Source organism: Corythoichthys intestinalis, chromosome 8 (genome assembly GCF_030265065.1).
Source record: "Corythoichthys intestinalis isolate RoL2023-P3 chromosome 8, ASM3026506v1, whole genome shotgun sequence".
In the NCBI taxonomy this organism is placed as follows: Eukaryota; Metazoa; Chordata; class Actinopteri; order Syngnathiformes; family Syngnathidae; genus Corythoichthys; species Corythoichthys intestinalis.
The window spans coordinates 32,696,220-32,718,086 of NC_080402.1; the positions used below are offsets into that span (position 1 = coordinate 32,696,220).

General features: G+C 41.2%; 2 protein-coding genes across 7 annotated transcripts in view; one reads left to right on the forward strand and one right to left on the reverse strand.

The window, feature by feature from the left end:
• LOC130920186 (uncharacterized) overlaps positions 1 to 16,643 on the forward strand; it is a 55,237-nt gene extending 38,594 nt beyond the window's left edge. Inside the window, exons 5-6 of one of the 2 annotated variants that reach the window (XM_057843171.1) lie at positions 730 to 3,174; positions 8,300 to 16,643. In XM_057843171.1, the coding sequence (XP_057699154.1) occupies positions 730 to 3,174; positions 8,300 to 9,309 (3,455 nt within the window). In that variant the 3' untranslated portion in view covers positions 9,310 to 16,643. The remainder of the gene's footprint in view (positions 1 to 729; positions 3,175 to 8,299) is intronic. The other variant, XM_057843170.1, reaches the window with a different exon arrangement.
• LOC130920188 (UPF0575 protein C19orf67 homolog) overlaps positions 1 to 21,867 on the reverse strand; it is a 79,373-nt gene that overhangs the window by 45,028 nt on the left and 12,478 nt on the right. For 3 of the 5 annotated variants that reach the window (XM_057843177.1, XM_057843175.1, XM_057843173.1), the window contains one exon: positions 14,366 to 19,426. In XM_057843177.1, the coding sequence (XP_057699160.1) occupies positions 19,267 to 19,426 (160 nt within the window). In that variant the 3' untranslated portion in view covers positions 14,366 to 19,266. Of the gene's footprint in view, positions 1 to 14,365; positions 19,444 to 21,867 lie in introns of those variants that run through there. The other 2 variants (XM_057843174.1, XM_057843176.1) reach the window with 2 other exon arrangements.

Sequence of the window (21,867 nt, forward strand, 5' to 3'; positions counted from 1 at the left end):
CACAGCCGGACTTTGTGGGTATTTTATATGAGGAATACGGTAATATAACGAGGGTCGCAATGCAGAATTTAGACAATAAGGAGTGGTTGAGATTTTGTTTTTCAAATACTTTTTAAATGTTTTCAATTTTTCTTTGTTTGAATCGATTATTTATCACCTAAAATATCTGAGTGGAAATTCGACAGTAACAAAAAAATACAATTAAGCAATAGTTATGAGTTACATATCCGTGACCTATTTAGACACTTATTTTTTTCATTGTGAGGTAATTTGTTTAAACATTTCAAATAAGGGAGTGAATATTTTTTTAAGGTAGTTTTTTTTTAAACAAAATATTACACATCAATTAATGATTCTAAGCTCAAAATGATACATTTCAAATAATATAATTCTTTTTATGGCTGGGTTGAAACAAAAGCGGTTGTGCAGTGTCTGTAAACGGGTTTTCCAGGGTAAAACGGACAAATTAAAAATAGTCCTGGGGCATAATGCGCCATGAAACTGCTATGGCAGCATATACACGTATTGTTCTATTAAACACAACTGTTCTCTTTGTCTTAAAATACAGCAGATTATTTCTGCAAGAGAAGAAACTGCTTTTCAGTCTTGTCTGTTTTCTACCATATATTTTTGTGCAAGTTAAATTACATTGGATCATATCCTGTTATCGTTGTGAATTACTTATCATTACTGACCAAAAATTTTTTGTTCCTTATTTTTTTGCACCAGATGTCAGTCGGCCACCTTCTGCTGCAGTTTCAAAAAGGTCAGCTGCTCCATCAGTTGCCACTAAACCTCCAGCCACCGGAAAGCCAACTTCTGCCCTAAAATGGCACGGTAACTTTCAAAAGGTGAATCCCACAGGGTCCCAAACTAAATCCAAAGAACCTGCTAAATCTGGTCCCGCAAAGTCTTCAAGTGCGGCGTCTTTAAAACCTCCAGGTGCTGGTAAATCACCCCTGAGAAGAACCCAATCTGCTTCTCCAGCTAAAAAAACGACAAATGGCAACTTGGCAAAATTTGGAACTAAACCCACTCAGGCAATATTGCCTACTATCGCTGTTGTCGAGAAGACAAAAGCCTCCAACTGCAAACCCTCTGTCAAGAAGCAGAGAGATGCTGGGGCAACACTAGTGGTAGAAGTAGCGAAGCCACCAGAGATGGTAGCCCAAGAATCCGCCAGTGCCACCTTAGTACCAGCGGTGGGCCTGCCCCAAACTTCTACTCGGGACTCGCCACCAGAGGAAGTACCTCAAGCAACCGCTCAGACTGACTTAGCTGCTCCCGCTCCTTCATATAGCCCAGAAATACCTCCACCAGTGGAACATAGCAAAAATGATGCCGCGTCAGCACAACCGGATCAGGTATCTGCCACTGTGATGCTTCCAACTCCCAAACTGTCCTCTTTGCCAGAGATTTCTAGCCAGTCTGTTGATGTGTCTTCAGACCAAACACTCTTTCCTAAAGCTATTCCAACAGCTGCAAAATCGGTCACACAGGTCATTCCTCTCAGCAATCTCAATGATGAGGAAGATGAAGATGAACGAGAAGGAAGCCAGCTGGTTTCAGTTTCCGAAATGAGTGGAACTACACAAGCTACTGAGGAGTCGCGGCCCGGGTCCGCCGGACCGGCGGCCGGTTCCACTTGGAGGGCCGGAGGTGCCTTCCTTTCTGAGCTGGACTCATTTAGCGGAAGCCAGCAGGGTGCATCTGAGTTGAGTGCTCCTGGTGTGCTGGAGGGCACTGAGAGCATGGATGATCTTGGAGAGGGCAGTCTCAAAGGAGCCATGGATATGGAAGGAGCCTCTGCAGGCTCGCCAGATTTTGAAAAGGTTCCCGATATACCCGTTAATGACTATGAGGAGGACGACGATGACGAAGATCGAGTGTGCGACATGGACATGGGCTCCGAAAAGACTGACGAACTTCTGAGACAGAGGCACGACAATGCTGTGGATGATGATGATGATGAGGATGTAGAGATGGCGAGTGAAGGGGTAACTGAGAGTGGTCTCGAGAGCTACGGGAACGCAGATGAGGACGACTTCGCCGAGGATGAGAGGCTGGACAACTTAAACAGGTTGGCTCAGCTTCCCCCGTCACCTCAGCTACCATCGGCCCTGGGTGCTCAGTGGGACCGACCCAACCCGTTTGCAGAATCCCTGGAAGAGAAAGTTCAGCTGCAGACTCTCCCTGAACCAGTCGCCGAATTTGGACAGGTCGAAGCTGCAGTAAGCCTGTTGGTAGACCCCATGCAAGCTGATTCCGAGACTACATTACAAAGTCCTGCTCAGGCCTGGCTGGAAATAAGCCATGATCCTCATGTTCAAGAAAACCAAGGTCTTCCTTTACCTTCCACTCACGAGGCTCAAATGGGCCCAGATCATTGTGTCGTGGCACCACAGCAGACTCCAGATCAGACTTTGTTTCCTATAAGCACCATGAGCAGTGAGAGTGTAACGCCAGAGGGACTTTGCAATAGCACCCAGGAAGGGACACCACAAATTCAACAAGTCCTGGTGACCTCTCCCCAGCCTGATGCAGGTGTACACATGGCGGGGGACAACCAGGAAGTTAAAGCACTGACCATGCCAGCAGATGAGCTTCTAAGAGGTGTGGTAAACGCGCTCACTTCCAATCCGTCATCATCTTCAGTAACTGAGGATGAAGCCAGCGACACGGAGGGTGAAGCGCTGCTGGACGACTCTTTGGAGACTACCATGGTGCAGAAGCAAAACACGACTTGTGATGTGCAGGCCCCCACGCAGCGCTGCCTCTCAACCGTCGAAGAAGTAGAAGAGTTGGAGACAACGGGTCTGACTGATGACGCCACCCCACCTTCAGTTACTTCGCTGACGTCCTACGGCTTCGATTCTGCAACCACGGCCTCAAACGCCCAGTCCACAGGTGAAGGCTGCATTAAGAGCCCGGGGATCTTCTCTCTCGAGGAACTTCCTGAGGAGTCCAAGGAGCTCCAGGATCCAGCCCAGGCTGGCCTCGCAGAGCAGCAATACATCGACTGTGGTAAACTGAAGGTAGATTCCACCGAGGAAGCCAGAGGGTCAGAGGTAGCGCAGACCCTGGACGCTTTGCAGCCGCCGTCAGACAAACCAGAAGACATCCACCCTGCGTACTATTCGGCAGTCTGTGAAAAGACTGACATCTCTTTTGCAGGTAACACATAGTTGACTATTTCTCCCTGTTCTTGTCATTAGTGTTTTTCTTGAAAATCTCTAGAATTGGTGATGGATACAAAAAGGTGGGGAAAAAACAACTTTCCTCTTTATACAAAAGTTGTAACAAAGAATATGCAGCCTATTTACGAATGTGTAAAAGTCATTTGTTCGAAACATTAACGTCTTAATTGTTTTTTGGGGGGTGGTTGATGAATGAATTAATTTCAAATAAAGATACCTTTTTATAAATATCCTCGTTGTAGCTTTGCTGGAAGTTGAATTTAGAAGTGATGCAAACAATCCTTCCTTACCATTAGTCAGCTGGGTTAGGCGCCAGCTTATACGGCACCTGTGAGGATGTGCACCTTAGAAAACGGTTGGAATAAATATCACAGGTTTGTGTAGTATTTATGGATGATATAATCTAATACTTCAGCCAGTATTAGGCTTCACTCAGCCATCTTGATGACTAATAGTGTCATTGTAAAGGACTAGTTTAAACCCTTAGCTACGCTATCTGTCGCTATACAGTATATAAAAAGGTTGAAAAGGATTTGCAATTAATGGGCTATATAATTAAAAGGCTGTTTTAAGTAAAGACTGGGCAGGGTTCACCACTTTGTGAACAACTGTTGGCAAAACCCCCTAAAGCTACATTCATATTTTTGGCAACTTTGAGGATTTTATGATACCAGAGTCAACTTTTTTGGGGGGGTGGGGGGGAAACACAACCTTTCTTTATTGTTCCCATATGGGACAAGCAAGCAAAGTAATACCATTTGAACATTGAAAATTATTGTGAATAAATGCTTAAATCCCTGAATTCTTCATAGATAGGGACGTACACTGCTACTCTGTTAGGGAATGAGGCTAGCGGCCGCCTGGCATAAACAGCTTTTCTGGCGAAAATTCTTGTGAATAAATGCTTAAATCCCCGAATGAAGTATTTTCTTAAGGCATCTTTAGTATGTTCTGTCTGTATGCATCTAAACAAAACAAGCTGAAAGCGCACGATAGTACCTTGGGTGTCAAATTCACCTCTTGTAGGACGTTTTGCCAGTCTAGATTTTGGCAGAAGTTATTTTTTTTTTCACCCCGCCCCACTCTCATCACGTCTCATCCTGTCTTTCCTGTACATTTTGCCTTTGCTGCTCATTTTGTGAAATATTGACAGTCCTGTTATGCTCATTAATGTTCCTCTCGGGTTCAAATTGAAAGGATCGAACACATGACATGTTTTTTTGCTAGAGTCATACAGTACTCTCGAAGCCCGGCAGCGTAATGTGACGTCGCCGCCCTGCGACGTCAACAGCAATGGCGACCTACTAGTTAAACAAATTTTACAAATTGTATAAAAATGACAACATCAAGAGCGGTTTCAATATCGAATTATTTTTTAACTCATGATAATGTTTATCCTTTAAGAGCTACAAGTCTTTCTATCCATGGGTCCCTTGAATTTTTGCTACCCAATAGTAATATAAAATGTTTGGGATAGGGATGTCACGATCCAGGTTTTTGCACTTTCGATCCGATACCAATATTGTTTTGCACTTCCGATCCGATACCAATACTGGCAGATACCGATACCGGCCGATACCGGCCTATCTGAGCATGTATTAAACTTTAAAGTTATTTAGCCTCCTTACTTAGTTGTCAGACTCATGTTGAAAAGAGTTTTAGTACTCTTGATAACAACTAGCCAGCTGAATTAGGTGAGTTTGAATAACACACAATGGTTGGTAACAAGAAACTGACCTGTTTATTCATTGACAAACACAAAACATTCTAAATAACAAACAGAAATGGCATAGTCAGTCAGTAAAACGTGCAAATAATATTGTAAACTGTCAGTGGAAAATCCCACAAACTTCCCAAGCTATTAGATGCTTTTAATGTTTCGTGCATTAGTTACAAAAATTGTATAAAAAGCCTCTCAGGTTTAAATAAGCGACTATTTCAGTATCAAGTTGATTTTGAAACAGTAAATAAAATACTCAAGTCCCCATTCTGTATCAGCAGCTTTAAACTACATTCAATTCATTTAATTTTGCGATATCAACTGTTAAAGTTGTTAAAATTGCTCCCGTTATTCCATCATTTCCCTTCTGTCTACTTTTGACATGTGAAAGTTTTAAAACTGTTTGGAGGATAGATTCAAGTCAAGATTTTGCCGATTTAGGAGTATTTTAGATAAAAAGTTAATTAGGTTCGCTTGGAAGGTTCACTACAACAGCCTACAAGGGAAGTCTTCTGCTTTAAGATGGCGGCTGTTTACTAACGCACGTAGTTTTCAATGCAGGTGTTGCTAACGGCGTCGAGTCTGTCATATTGCATCTAGTTCTATACACATATGATATCTATTAGACAAGCATTATGTTTATGCTGCATTCCAGAGAAATGGGAAGTCGGATTTATCCCACTCGGATGGTACCAGTTCCGACCTCAAACGTTCCAAGCAAATGTAAACATCAAGATTGCTGATCGCGACGAGGTGTTTTTTTTTTTTTTTTTTTTTTTTTTTTTTTTTTTTTTGGGCCATCCAAAGACATTTTGACCTCCAGCGAACCTGCCTTCCTATAAGCGATCAAATAGTAGAGGAAAAACGACGGCTGCGTTATAGCCCACACTGTAAACTGCCTTTTTTTTAGTTACATCCTTTGCTGATCGTCAATATAAAAACATAGCACAACAAAGATGATGTCGGACTTTTCCGGCCTCCGACTCGGAAAATATCATTAGAACACCACTCGAACTGTAGGTCCAAGTCGCGAAGTCGGAGAAAAAATAACTACCCCGACTTCCAAGTTGTTTCAATCTGACGTCACTGGACAAAATGGCGCTCAAGAAAACGTATTGAATGATAACACAATTATGAAGTAAATCAAGTTTATTTCAGACGCCATGTATTTTTTTTTTCTCATACAGTTTGTTGTGCTATGTTTTTATATTGACATAAGACGTTGTGCTATGTTTTTATATTGACGATCAGCAAAGGATGTAACTTAAAAAAAAAAGGCAGTTTACAGTGTGGGCAATAACGCAGCCGTCGTTTTTCCTCTACTATTTGATCGCTTATTGGAAGGCAAGTTCGCTGGAGGTCAAAATGTCTTTGGATGGCCAAAATAACAAACACCTCGTCGCGATCAGCCATCTTTGTTGTTTACATTTGCTTGGAACGCTTTGAGGTCGGAACTGGTACCATCCGAGTGGGATGAATCCGACTTCCCACTTCTCTGGAACGCAGCATAAAAGTGTTGGATGGTGCGTCTTTACTCACGAGAGATAATGGCTCGTCATCCAGAATGAATTCTTCGGCAATGACTCTTGTTATTCCCTGGGCTTTGGAACTGTCGAGTGCCAGTTTGTTACGCATAGCAAAAGTTTCTGCCAGTGTTAGTTGCGTGGGACCTTTCTTTTTGTCTTCGGTTTTCTTAACATACTTCTTATATTGTTTGTCGCTAAATGCTTGATTAGGTTGTTTGTATTAAAACGTCTTACAGCTTTACCACCACGCTTGACTTTATTGTGGCATATGTTGCACTCTGCCTCTTCGTCTTTGTCGTCCTTTAAGGTGAAATGATCCCACACAGCTGACATTTTTACGGATAAAGTCTCTCGGTAAATTGGGGGACGGTAATGGAAATGTAGTGTGTTGAAGGTGTGCCGTAAAATGCGGACCGGATTTTAGGGAAACCGACGCAAAAACTGGAATGGATTATGTATATCGGTGCGCTGGAAAACACGGATCGGATTTTCAAAAAAAAAAACTGGATCGGAAGTCTGGATCGGAATTTTTCGTGTCGGCCGATCCGATACCGATGCGCATTTTTTTGCCCATATCGGCGTCCGATCCGATCCAAATATCGGATCGGGACATCTCTAGTTTGGGATGGCTATTCCATCTAATTGTTAGGGTCTTTGAAGCGTCTGATAATGCAATCTGGGTTTCTTCAGCTGGGATAGGCTCCCGCACTGCCATAAACCTCATGACTGATTGGTTCGTATATGATTGCATTGTTTTGTGTTACACAATGTCCCCATTTCTTTGGGTTTGCTACATAATAAAGTCTGTTCCTTCAGCAACAATGTAACCCAGATGCGTTCAGAAGTTGGATCTTGGTATGAAGTATAAGCTGTAAATTTAAAGTTCTGTAGCCCCAAAATAATTTGCTGAGTTTACCAAGAGTTGACGGCCAACTGGATGCCACATCCTCAACGGATCCAACAGCAGCAAGCACTCCGAGCAACAATGACGTTGGTAAACGCTTAACTGTTTGGCCCACAAGAAGAGTGCTGACTGCTGCAGCTTTTAAGTCCTCTCCACTCTAGGTGTGTTGCCGTCAAATGACTTTTTTTTTTTGTTTGTTTTTTTTTGTTTTAAAAAAAAAAAAAAAAAATACATACTTCACTCTTTTAATGCACCATATGTTTCAACTGAGCATGTCACGGTAATATACTGACTTGATTTCCATCTCATCTCTGTACGGGTTTGCTGAATAGCTTGGCTCTATGACTTGCTGGAATTTAGGGTTCACCAGTTTGTTTTTTTAACGTAGTAATCATCAGTTATTTGTTGTTGAGCCCATCTGCGTTTTTTCAGTGGCAGGGTTGGGCATTAACATAGGCAGTCAGAAGACTACCATCAAACCTCAAAAGGCTGCTCTGTTGAGTCTGAAGTCAAGCTATTGTTTCCTGGCAATGCCGTTTCAAGTACTGGATTGCATGAAAAGCTTCTGCATGTCTGAATTGAAATTCACGGGCGATATCATCTGGTTCATATACAGGAAGTTGGCTGCATTATTTTTGTGTTTACACCCCACTGTTTTCTGAGCATAGAGGGGAAAATGGTTTGCACATTTTTTTTTTGTTTTTGATTCTCTTGGCCAACTTTACCACCCCCAGATTTTCTGCACCATTTCCACAATTTTACTCACTTCCCTTTTTAAAACTAAAATGCTATTTCAGTCCACGTTGCGAGTATTTTGGGAATTATTTTGCTTGAGTTTGGTTCAATGGGCTGTTTTACCCTTACACTGCTTTCAATTTTTTTTTAAACTATTAAAGGGCTGTTCTTGTTCACCCGTTTTACATTGCCTTTTTCCCCCCACACAAACACACAGGTCTCACCACGCTGCCTCATCGCCGTCGCCACGGGGACCCTCAAGCCACGACTCCCAGGCTGACGTGCGCGGACCTGCCGCCCCGGAAGTCCGGGCAGCAAGCCCTCAGCCCCCAGCTGCGCCGGCTGGAGCAGCATCAGAGGCAACTGATGGAAATGCAGCAGCGGCGGGAGCAGCAGAGCAGACCCCTGGAAGGGGCAGAGCAGGAGAGGAAGAGGACGGAAGAGGAGGAACAGAAGAGGAAGAAAGACGAGGCTGAGGAGGAGATCAAGAGGAATGAGCGGGAAGTGGGGGAAGAGGATAAAATGGTTATTGAGGGAGCCATAACTTCCAATGGAGAGGACAAAATGGATGTCCGGGCCCACAAAGTGGAAGGTAAAACTGTTAACGGAGAGGGCAAAATAGTTGCGGTCGAAATGTCTACTGAAGAGGAGCTGAAGAGGCATGAGCTGGAGTTGCAGCTCCAACAGCAACAGGCAGAGCTGAAGCAAAGGCAGCAGATCATGCAGTGGCAGCAAGAACTGGAGGAGCAGAAGCAAACGTCCCCCGGTCGAACGATGGTCCCGTCCCCCTCGTCGGGCCTGTGCACTATCTACGAAGCACTGGAGAACAGTGACGAAGAGCTGGACTGCCGGGATCGAGACCCTTGTGAAAGGAGGTTGAAGTCGGACTTAAAAGACCCAAACAAAAACCCCAGCAATGGGGATCACTCGTCCCCCGAACGCCCGGCCCCCTTGGACTTGGACTGGAGTGCCAAAGTGGACATGGTGCAACAGCTCATCAATCAGACATTGCTGCTTAACGGAGATGGCTGTTCCTCACTGCTACTGCTTCCGGGAGGTGCGGGAGGCACCCTGAGCCCCCTGGAGAGCAGCCTCTGGCCCAACCTCCTGCCTCCCATTAGCCCTCCCTCGGCCACAGTCACATCTGTGAGCAGTTTCTCCCCGGAGGCTGCCGGGAGCTCCCCCCAGGGGGAGTGGACTGTCGTGGAGCTGGAGACGCATCACTAAGGCTAGGTTCATACCGCAGGTCTTAATGCACAAATCTGATTTTTTCGTGTTTTTCCGACTCGAGTCAGGCATTAACTTGATGGTCCGAACAGGACAGGTCATGTAAAAGTAAACCATTTCAAATCTGATCAAGGTCACTTTCGTGTGTGGTTAAAATCTGACATTTTTCCAGAATGTTGCTGCAGTCTGAACTGTCAAGTCCCCCAAATCGGAATTCATGCTGCATTAGCTGTGCGTAGCTGTAACTGTGCATTAGCGCCTAGCTTCAACACGGCTTTTAAGAAAGAGGCGAGCTTGACAACGGTCATAAAAAAATAAAATAGTGGGCGGGGGAGGAGAAGCCCGAGAATGCTGTTTTCTCCTTTGTGCTCCAAATGAGCAATATTTCAAGATTGCTTACACGGCTGAGAGTTGGGGGAAACTGTCCGTATATGTGTGCGTCATGCACGCACACTATGTGCATGCTATCAATCAGTCCTAACTTTGAATATAAGACTAAACTGGGATTATTTATGTCTGTTATTTGTGTCCTCTTTTAAGAAATCAAAATATGACCACCCTAGAATAATGTTGAGCCAGCATTTGTTTTGGTCTTCATGCGCATGCTGGTCAGTTTGGACAGGGCATTTCGGACTGCGAATAATTGCGCATGCGTGATACTTGGAGGGGCTCAATGGACAAAGGCAGTCTGAACGGCCACGCCAAAAAAACAGGACAAAAAAATCGGCATTGTGCATTAATACCTGTAGTATGAACTTAGCGTTAATTCTCCTTTCTTACTGAGCCCGGTACCAGTGCTGTTTACATACTGGCACTTCCAACTATTTTCTATGGTGCCCATCCGAGATGACTTTAGGTGAGCACTGGAAAGGCAATTGAGAATGTATTCCTTATCTTTGGTATCAAGAATGAAGTGATGGTGTTCTGTAAAACTGGAAATGATTTGAAAGTACTTTTCAACTTTTAAGTTGATGCACTACAAAGCTCTTTCATACCACTTTGTGATGTTATAGAGGCACACACAAATGTGATGTGACCAGCAACGTACCTGGATCACAGCTTTCAGGCAGAGCCATGAGCCGCAACTTTCAATAATGCGAACCGGCAATGTTACGGACTTGTGACTAGATCACAAGTTCTAGCTAACGTCTAGAGTCAACTGAGCCGGTACATTACATTCACATGACCGCATACCGCGTTAATATCTGAACATTATCAGACTTCAGAGCACGTCTGAAAGGCTTGATAGGAGTCTAGCGTAGGTGCATGTAATAATGGGTGTTAACTTTACAAGCTAGGGCGGGCAGTCTTGGATGGCAGTATTTGATTGGTTAAAATGGTACTGGCTTTGATAAAATGTCTGCCCACACTAAGAGCGTATTCACACCTACCGTGTTTGGTCCAGACTAGGCATGTGCCGGTATGATATTCTGACAGTATGATAACTTTAAGCCAAAATATCACAGTATTGCAATTACAGCTCTAAAATGTGTTACTTTGAAATAGCTGTTTTTTTTTTAAAAAATCAATTGAAAAGGATTTTATTTTTCAAAACATGAGCAAATTGCAACATAAGTATAATGTTAAAATAAATTTTTAAAAATAATATTTGAAATAAAATTAAAATAAATGCAGTCCTTTAGGTGAGCCTAAACCCACAGCCACTGCTCAACATTATTACCATCAGAACCAAAATAATTGAATTATTTTCTATAAGCATGCACGTGTGTATGACTTTTATCATGTTTACATTTTACACACACTTTCTCAGCACAGTTGCCAGAGAGAAAGCACATGTTTTACCACCGCTAGACACATTAAACATACTGGAGTTGACGCTCGTAGCTGGTGGGAAACGTTCATGACAGTGTTTACTAGAGGTGGGGAATTTTGGGACACCTTACGATTCAGAGGCAATGATTCAATTATTAATCACTGATGCCCCCCTCCCTGTTCTTAATGTTTCGTACATTACTTCTAAAATTGTTCAAAAATCCTCTCAGGCTTAACCAAACTATTATTTCAGTATCAAGTTAACAGCGGTGATTGTAGCGGCTGTCTGCCGGAGTTGGGTGGTATTGTTTTTTTTATCTAGCGGCATGAGTTGAACATATTTACTCTCGTTGCGTCCCGAAGACCGTGCTGACTATGTTTTAGTTCCGCTTTACCTGGTATAAATAATCAGAATTTGGATGTTTGTGAATCGTTCTCGAATCTCGAATCTTCCACGGCCAAATCGCGAATGATCTAAGAATCGGAAATTTCGCACACCTGTAGTGTTTACTAACCTTTAATTTTGTATAAATGCGAAATCATATTGGAGGTATTGCCTCCTCAGCAGCCAGCTTCCGCAAACATGTTTTACATATCTGTTGGCCTGCCTCCTCTAAGCCGCGGCTGTCTGCAACTTTTCTGTTGCCAAAATATTCCCAAACCAGCGATTTCGTTTTCTTCGATGGGGAGAGTTCAGGATTTTCACTTCCTCCAGCCATCGTGTAGCACAGCTGACTCACTGACACTGAGCAACAACTGGTGGGGGAGGGTTGAGCCTTGCAGCTGCAAGTGAGGGATTTCCCCATGCATTTTTGTCACATAAAAAATAGCTAATACCTAAAATTAAAGATCCCGATCGATCGAGTCCGATCACTTAATTTTCAAAGTATCGGAATCGGCAAAAAAATATCGGACATGCCTTTTTTAAATATATATATATTTTTTTTATTTAAATTGTTTTCTAATTGTATTTGTTACAGACAAAATGTCTTAGACTCATCCTGAGTAGTTTTGGCTTAACGTAGTGCTATCAAATTTATTGCGTTAACGGCGGTAATTTTTAAAAATGAATCACGTTAAATAATTAACGCAAGCGCTGCACAACCTACTCACGCATTGTACGCATTGTCTATAAAGACGTCGTTTTACCTATAGATAGCGCTATAAGGCAGCGTATAATGAGTAGAGAGCCACTGGAGCCATTTTTTATGTAGCAAAAGCCTTACAATACCTCTCTAAGCAATTAAAAATATTGTGGGAGGCAATGTGGGAAAGAAATTTAGTAGTTGATCATTTCCTTAACACCCTATGTTCTTTCCCAACGCAGAGAACATATATCAATTGTGCCCCTACGCACAGTCATGGCTGCACTTCCCATCATGCATTTGGGCAGAAGTTAAATGGCTGCAGTATCATTTACTGAAAGCTAACAAATACACTTAGATGGCAATATTTAGTCACAATATACAAAGTCACATTTATCCTTTAAGAATTACAAGTCTTTCTATCCATGGATCCCTCTCACAGAAAGAATGTTAATAATATAAATGCCATCTTGAGGATTTATTGTCATAATAAACAAATACAGTACTTATGCACTGTATGTTGAATGTATGTATTCGTCCGAGTTTTATTCATTTTTTTCTTAATGCATTGCCAAAATGTATATGATCGGGAAAAATTATCAGGAATGATTGGAATTGAATTGGGAGGGAAAAAAAGCAATCCTATCGGGAAATATCAGGATCGGCAGATTCTCAAACTAAAACGATCGGGATCGGATCGCGAGCAAAAAAACATGATCGGAACAACCCTACCAAAAATTTTTGCGGTTTTGAAACCTTGATGTTTTCATACCACGGTATACCTTTGAACCGGTAATCGGCACATGTCTAGTCTGGACCAAACCAAAACAGTTTGTGGTGGGCACCTTTTTGGGCTGGTGTGAATACAAACCAGCGGACCAAATAGCCAGATACCTTGCCGGAGAGGTGGTCTCAGTTTGCTTCCAAGCGGGATTTTGTGCAGTTCGCTATAGATGTGAAAGCGACCGCACTGTGGCCCGGACCATAGCTGAAACCTTTTTCACGTAACAGGCTTCTATAGCAAGGAAATGTTGTTTGGTTAGCATCACAGTGTGTTGTTAGCAGTACATCAGCTAATATGAGTCGGGTTCAATAAGGAGCTGAATGTCTACTGCCCTTTTAAAATGAAGGTGGCATCAAAGGCCTTTGAAATTTCCAGCAAACAGGATAAAACAAATCATTATGAGCACGTTTGCAGTGCTTTAGTCTGGAACTCTTGTGATATTTACTTCTTTATTTCACCATGTTATCCAGCCCAGACAGTTTTGTCCAATGATTGAACAATTTTTAACCATGCATAGTTTGTTGTCAAATCCTGGGTCACTTGCTCATATTGCAGTGTGAAAATGAACCGCATCAAATAAGTCCGGACAAAAATTATTTTTGTGCGAAAGCAAACCATGGTCTTTCCTGGTGAAAATACGCCCTAAGAGCAACCACTTTCTGGAAATACAGGCTTTTATTGATATTAAGCTCCACTATTACACATAAGAATTTTTTTTTTTTTTTTTAATTAAACATTCTTTCCGCCGGGATGCATATGATAAAGTTGTCTGTCCCTTTTAATCTTGATATCAAGGATACCGACTAGCCTGCTTTTTATCATTTTCTTTAGTGAAGCTATGACGAGCTCTTGGCTCTTACATTTTTTTCATGTGAAACTTGAGCGTGTTATGTGGAAGGAAGTACTGGCTCCTACTCAGTGTGGAAGGTGTATGGGAAGAGACCATAAACATGGTGCTGTATATTCAAAACTTGCGTCGGATCAATGAAAACGAAAACTGGTCCGTGTTTAAAACTGGTCACAACATTAAGGAAACTTGCACTAGGTTTCCCAATACAAAATGTATGAGAAATAATACTTCCAATGGTTGTGATGTTCAGCTATGGTTCAGAAGGCATCATAAAGCTTAAGTGACACTGTGTTCTGAAGGGTTCCTATTTGGAAAGGAAAAAATGACACAAATATTGGGTCTTGTGACATGTACCTCATGTTGTGAATGTAGATAAATGTGATTGTTGTCTTTTATCAGGTGAAATGTTTATTTAATTGAAAAGGAAAAAAGGACATCCCTTTATGCCAAAATCTGAGCCACGGATGTAGGAAAATCTGATCCTATTATGTTCTTGTTGTAGTGATTAGACAAAGCAAATACACTGGAAATTTTATCTACTGTAGTTTCATGCACATTTTTAAAAAAAAAAAACATTTTGTCCACCAAAGGTCAGTAAGAAGCTCGCATTTCAGTCCGACATTTATTTACTAAAGTTAATTTGTGCCCAATATACTGTATATATATATAGAGCTGTTTGTATATTTTTATTGCAAGATACAGCATAATTCATTGGTTACCAATGACTAAGATACATCCAATTGATTGGAACGGCTGAGTTAACTTTCAGTGCCATTGATGACGAGAAGTCCAATCATGTAGCTCTTTTCATCCTTCCGCTGTGAATTTGAATTAGTTGGTCACCAGTAGATGTCCAATCTGTTAGAACTCGGAGGGTTGGCAGACCATTTCAGACACTGTTCATTCGCTGCCAGCTGTTCCAGTTCAAATGGCAGCCAATGACTAGGTCAGTTCTGTAACATGTAAATGTACAGTGGTACCTCTACATACAAAGTTAATTTGTTCCAGGACCTTGTTTGTATTGTAAGTCGTAATGGTCCTATGTCGAGCAGGATTTTCCCATAAGATTGCATTATAATTCCATTATTTCGTTCCACAGCCCGAAAACCTACACTAAATTCATAATAAATACTGCTGGAACTATTAAATATGGTAATTACACATAGTAAAAAAAACAAATTCATAAAAAATTGGAATATTATAATAATTCCTGTAATAATGTAACGAATCTGGTTCTAATGTGGTGTACATTTTGCGTGCTATACCTGAACGCACCACGTGGCTGACTTAAGCCGGTGCGGTCGAGATTTTACTTTCTCTTTTAATGTTTTGTTGCGTCAACTGCTGCGGACAGTAGGCATGTTGTGTTGCACAAGTTTATGGAATAAATGATTAGAAACATGACTATGCTGGCGATTTCTCTGGCAATGTTACCACAATAATAGACGACTTATAAAGACTGGCAAACAGAGGTCGGAGGTGGACCATCAAGATCGACGTTCACGGATGCGCACACCACGCCCATATTTTTCTGTGATTTCCATCTTCATTTAACAGTAGAAAACCCAGCAAAGGCCAAATCGGGCTTTCCCCAAGACAAATACTCCTAATATTTCCATATATGAATGGCTCTTGTCTGTCGGACAATGACTTGCCAATTCAAAAGCCCTTGGGCCATTTTCGCCACCTCTGGGTTTTTCCGGGGTAGAGGCCAAATCGGCCATTGCTTAGGACTATTAGGAGTACAAGAATTCTCTGGGACTTCTAGTGTTAAATGGTAAGCGTCAACTTTTTCCTTTTTCACCACCTGCACTAACCTTGGAACCAGTGTTTTCCTCTCATAAGAAAATCTGCCGTGCATCAGTCTTCCGGCAAAACAAACTGCGGCGCTGACATATATGTCGTCAGATGTAGAAACAAATGGCAACTCAAATTTTACGTCTGATGTCGAAAAGATCATGTGTCAAAGCGATTGTATGTCGAGGTGCCACTGTGATCCGAAGTCTCTTTTTAAACAAGTTTAAAATGAACTGGCTCCCTCTACAGGCTAACGGGGAACTTTCAGTTTCTCGTTCCCCCCACACATAAGGTAAATTTAGGAATCTTAGCATTCAGTTAATAAAAATGTGAATTAAAATATTTTTTTTCCTATGGTAAAGGGTGCGCAAGTCAGTTTTATTTTTTTATTAAAGTTGAAATTTGGCGGTAGTGAAATGGGCTCGAATAGACAAGAAAAATATGCAATATTGTTTAAAATAACTACATTCCTTTTCTTACAACTTTGTACCTGTTTTTTTAAACTGCTATGGCTTGTTGGGCCTTGCTGTGCTATGTCATCGTCGGGCTGAATGTTGCAGGTCTTTTTTTTTTTTTTTTTTTAAACCTTCCATATGATTGAATCGTCGCAACAGTAGTCAGAAAATGGGTTTATAGTACAGTTGCTGTTGCAGATAAGTTATACTTGTTTGTTTGAAATGTATGCATATCAGAGCTGTTCTTTGCATATCACTTTATTTGAGGGAAAGTTCTTGGTTTTCTATTTTGATTATAGAGGAGTCCTAAATGTATTCTGAAATGTAATCTTATGAGTATTGTTTGTCGCTTCTGGTAAATTGCCTTTTTTGTGGTTACAAAATGGAATTGCCACACTGGATTTTTTTTTTTTTTTTTTTTGCCCTCACTGTGAGCTTTTAATTTATTGACTGAAACAAGTATCATGTGTTGTAAATGTTTAAATGCAATGTTCCAAGTGAAGCGCATTGGGCTGCTGTGTTGTTTTGTTTTTGTTTTTTTTTTTTCTTTATTTCCCAAGGCCAGAAATCTGTGATTGTAATTTAAAGGCAGGGGTTTATGTAAATAAAACTTACGTAAATGAAAAGTCTGTAACTTTTTAAGAAATTTTTCATAGTGATTGCTTTTAATGGGTTATTTAGTAGTTTTGCTAGTTGGTCATCCGTGATTTTGCTCTCTCCCTCTCCAGGTGATGGCCAAGAACAACACAACATTCACTTATCATTATATTGCAATCAGACATCTGCAAATTCAGAAGCTGTCATTGAACAAATTCAATTCCTACATCAAGATACAAAGGATAAAGAGTAATTAGGCATATTTGTTAACAGTACTTGTAGAAGAAGAATCATTTGACACATCACCCTTCTAAATTGTGCGTCTTTTAAAAACCTCAAAATTCATCAGCCACCAACAGTGACATACCGCAAATATGACCAGTTGCATGGATAAACCTTTTTATACAGCAACTAACTTTGGTAATTAAAAATGTTTTTGAATAGAATTATAAATTGGTTTAAAAATGTTTTTGTATTAAAACATTGTATTTGATAAATGAAAATATACCTTGGTTACAGTCTTAAAAGTTGATTTTTATTTTTGTGAGTGTGCTGTGTTTTGCCAAGCCCACCCCCCAACTCATTGCTACCACTTACAGCACTAGACATCAAATTCATTTAGACGGCAGCGAATAGTCAAAATGGATTGTCAATGGCAACATGAGTTGTAAAGGCTTGAGAAATTTTACATATATTCTGATTCCTAGGGCGTTTGAAAACTTAAACCCCCCGCCCTGGTGGCCGAAAAGTGTCATTGCATGTCAATGACTTGGTGTAACGGTACATGTATTTGTATTGAACAGTTTCGGTACGTGGTGCTCGGTTCGGAACGGAGGCGTACCGAACGAGTTTCTGACGTAATGTAACCCTTTTCGAGGCTGTGAGTCGATCGGGTTACAGTTTCTTTGAGTATATTATATTTACTCAGTCTTCTCCACTATAATGAGGTCCAACACAGTAGGACAGTATAACCCAGAAACGTCAACAGCGCAACAACGTGGCCGCCGCGAGAAGGCAGTGAAACGCGGGCGATAAAGTAAATTGGCCAAGGCACACCAGTCGCAGTGCGGCCGCGTGTCAGACGCGTCCCAGAAGCGGCTCAACACGACGCACGCGAAAAGAACGGCAGAGTTTATTATTTGACGCGAGACGCGACCCTCCTGCGTCAATACTACTACCGGTAGCTAGGATCGGGCAGACCGGAAGTCACTCGTGCAAAAAATACGGTGGATCCGGTCAATTTTCTAACTAATATGGAATCATAACCCACTTTTTGAATCAATCAGATCTCCTGAGTGGTAGATCGGGGCACAGTTGACTTGTCTTTGTTGATTTACTGCTGTCTTCTCTGCTATAATAATGACCAACACGGCCCCGTGTTCAATACAAAACCCTCCTACCACAACAAAACAAGTAGGAACTAATAGTCACTTAGAAACTAAAGTTATACAACATAAAATATACAATATAAACGAATACTACATCACATTTGTAAAATATAAACACATAATAAAATAAAATGAGCTAAAACACCTGTAATTAAATAATAATACACAGATCCTGCTTACACAATTAAATTTATTCATTTCTGTGTGGCGCTTTAACTTGAGAAAATCCACCAATAAAGCTTTTGAAAACCGTTCACAAGAAAAAATGATTGAGGCATTTCATTTGTAAAATACATGTTAAAATCTTTGTCATTGGGATTGCTTTTCTCTTTAGCACAGGACTTCTTTTTTCTTCTTTCTTTCTTTGTTGTTGGATTATCTTTAAATACCCGCTACTTTTTTAACAAAATTCTAGCTTTGTATAGGCTAATGTCCCTATTGTTGAAAGCACAAAGGTGTGTAATAAACAACTAGCACATTTATATTTTGCATTTTGTTTTCTTACTGTACCGAAAATGAACCGAACCATGACCTCAAAACCGAGGTACGTACCGAACCGAGATTTTTGTGTACCGTTACACCCCTACTATGATTTTAAAATTCAGACTTTGCCGGTAAAATATTGTCTGTAAAAGTTGTAAAGCAATAAAACAACAAAAATGTATGAAATTAACAAAAAAATGTATAACTGGACAAATTATTTTTCAAACAAATCATGTGACGAGCACCTTAGACGGTCATTTACTTTGCTTAGCAAAAACCACCTGAGGACCGAAGAAGCAAGATGGATATATGTAATGTTTTCAAAACTAAGCTTTCAAAAGCAACAACTACTGAGCAAGAACCAAGGATTGAAAATGTGGACCATGAAACGCCAGAGAGCATCACAAAAATGGTGAGCGGAGTTTCAATTTGCCCACTAAAGATGCTAATTGTACAACAGAGCTACCACCAGCAGGTGTGGCATAATCAATGGATGATGATCTTGGCGAAAATTATAGCTGTTGTGAGCAGCCTGATTTAGAATTCAAACAACAACAAAAACACTAATGTCCAACTTATTATAAATATTCCTATAAATTAATTTTTATTGCTGACATTGCATTTCGGGGTCAACATGTTATGCCCCACCCCCTGTGCCCCAAAAGTCAAACTCCGCTTATGTTTGAGATTGTTTATTCGCATTTAACCTGATTAATTAAAGCCTCCAGTTCAAATCTTACTTCTATCAGTTTTGTGTCCTGAGGGCGCCTGAGGAGCTCTTGACTGCTTTGACTGGCATTGACAGAAGCTGCAGCAGGCGGTCTGTGGCTTTGCAGCTTGGTGGCTCTTGACTGCCCATGATCAGAAGCTTCTGGAAGGCACCTTCTGGAACCTCACACAGCACCCTGAAGGCAACGCGTGACTGTCAGATGACAATATTGTTATTATATGTACACGATAATTATTGGTCTGATAATTATCGGCCCGATAATAGGAATTATGACGTCAGCCCAGTAAATACAATAACATTATTAATAGGCCCGATAATATACAGTATGATTCTTTTGGCACGGTGTCAGCGGATTGTGATGTGTGCGGTCGTTTCCACTGCTGTTTTGCCAGTCCAATTTATCAATGAATGTGTGTGGGAGAGTTGTGCCACAAATCAAGCGCTCCCTTCTGTGACGTAACACTCAAACGACAGCAGTGTGCCCCCAAAAAAAAATGGCGTCAGTACTGTGGGATTTTTTTTTTTAAATTGTCAATGGAAAACACTTCTCGCAATTTGTAACAAATGCAAAACCGAAGTTCCACAATAAGGGGGGAAAAGTGTCGAGCTACAACACATTTTAATAAGCCACTTAAAAGATCACAATCGCTTCGATTGGTGTTTTAGAAGAGTACGAGGACGCGCAAGCAGCGAATGAATCTGAAAAGTTTCACATAGATGACTGAGGGCTATAGCGATCACAGAAATTATGGCGCTAACAACCCTTTTCCCTCGTCACAAAGGATTCAGGCGGCCACTTTGTCATTTGGAGCCCAGGTTCATCATTCCAAGCAGAATGTTTACCGGCAAAGTATGATGAGATTGCCACACGCTTCCATACGTCGATCAGCAACCATGCACGGCACGTAAGTTTCACCACGGACATATGGACGTGTAATGTTAGCAAAGTTGCACCGATACCGATACTAGTATCGGCAGGGGGCACCGATCCGGCCCGAATTGGTGGTATCGGTATCGACGAGTACCAACATTTAGGGCGCCATTACCATCTATTTGCATCACTTGAGCGCAAATGAACTGTCCTCCACATGTGAGCTATTGCATCACTTGAGCGCAAATGAACTGTCCTCCCCATGTGAGCTAACTTCCCAAATCCCGATGAATGACATCTGTATGTCTTTGTCTCACAATTACCAAATGTAAATAACACCTTCGTCTTTAATATTAAGAATGTTCACTACAACGCATATCCGCGATGTTACGCTGCTTTTCTAACATGGCATTCACAAACGATTAGCATGCGTAAGCTAACGCCTGCTGTTGTAGAGCCGATGGGATCAGAAAGGTTAAGACCGTGAGAGACTAAGCAAACTCATGGTTTCATGATGAACAATGAGTGGCAGATTAAGAGCGCCGTACTTCAAACTCGTCCTGTTTATGAAAGTCGATTGTCATATGCTGGTGTTGTGCAGTAATGAGCAGAAGTGACTTCTGTGGCCAGAAAACACTCAAGCTGCGCAGCACGCACACTAGATATCAGCAACCTAGATGTCCTATGTTAGATCCCATGCCAACTCTCGCGCGCACACACTAGATATCATCAAATAGCAACCTAGATGTGATACATTAGATCCCATGCCATTAGCTGCTTGAGCCCAGAGTGACGCGTGGTCCATATACTACATTTATGAATTAGAAACTGCCATGACTGAATGGAAGTTAAGCAGGCCAAATCAATCCATACCGGTGACTATAGATAATGCTGCAAATACTGTTAATTCAGCACGTTACAGGACTCGAACCACAAATAGGATGTTTTGCTTATATGGTAAATATAGCTGCTAAAAGAGCTGCAGCAATCAAGTGTGCCCCACTTTACAAACAGTAAAGATTGTTCTCAGCACTTATATACAAAATTTCTTCAGATCAGTAAGAAGTAAGCACATAAGTATTATGCACTAAAATGCTTGTTTATATGATGGCACTGTTATTTTTGCTTGTTAGCAAATAAAAAAAAATTTTTTTTAAAGTTGTATTTTCTGTTTCAGAGCATTATTGAATTGTATCGAAAATCGTACCGAACCGTGACTTAACTGTATTGTTGCATCCCTTATACGTACATATATATATATATATTTTTTTTTTTGCAAACAGAGTGGTATCGGAATGGTATCGGTATCGGCCGATACTGCACAGCCAGGTATCTGTATAGGTATCGGGCCCAAAAAATGGTATCGGTGCAACACTAAATATTAGTCCTGTTAGTGGCTGGACAAGGATTTCGTACTGTGCAGAGAAGAAACTTCATGCTTTATTGAAAATGGGTTCACTCACGGCCGTTTATATGGATTGTTATAAGGCAAGCCATTAATCCTTTTTGTTCGACCATAATTTTGAAAATGAGGAATGAGTGATTAACCTTACTATAAAATGTTTGCGTTTTACAGTGTTAGTTATAAGTTACTAAGTTATTGAGAGGCCTTTTGGTTATTAATAGGCTTGCCGCCCTATAATTGCCAGGCTAAGAAAGTTGTTTCATGGACCAAGACCACAACAGTACCCTCTCCTGTTGCACCAAATGTTTTTATCTGACGACAAGGCACAATACCTGTTGGG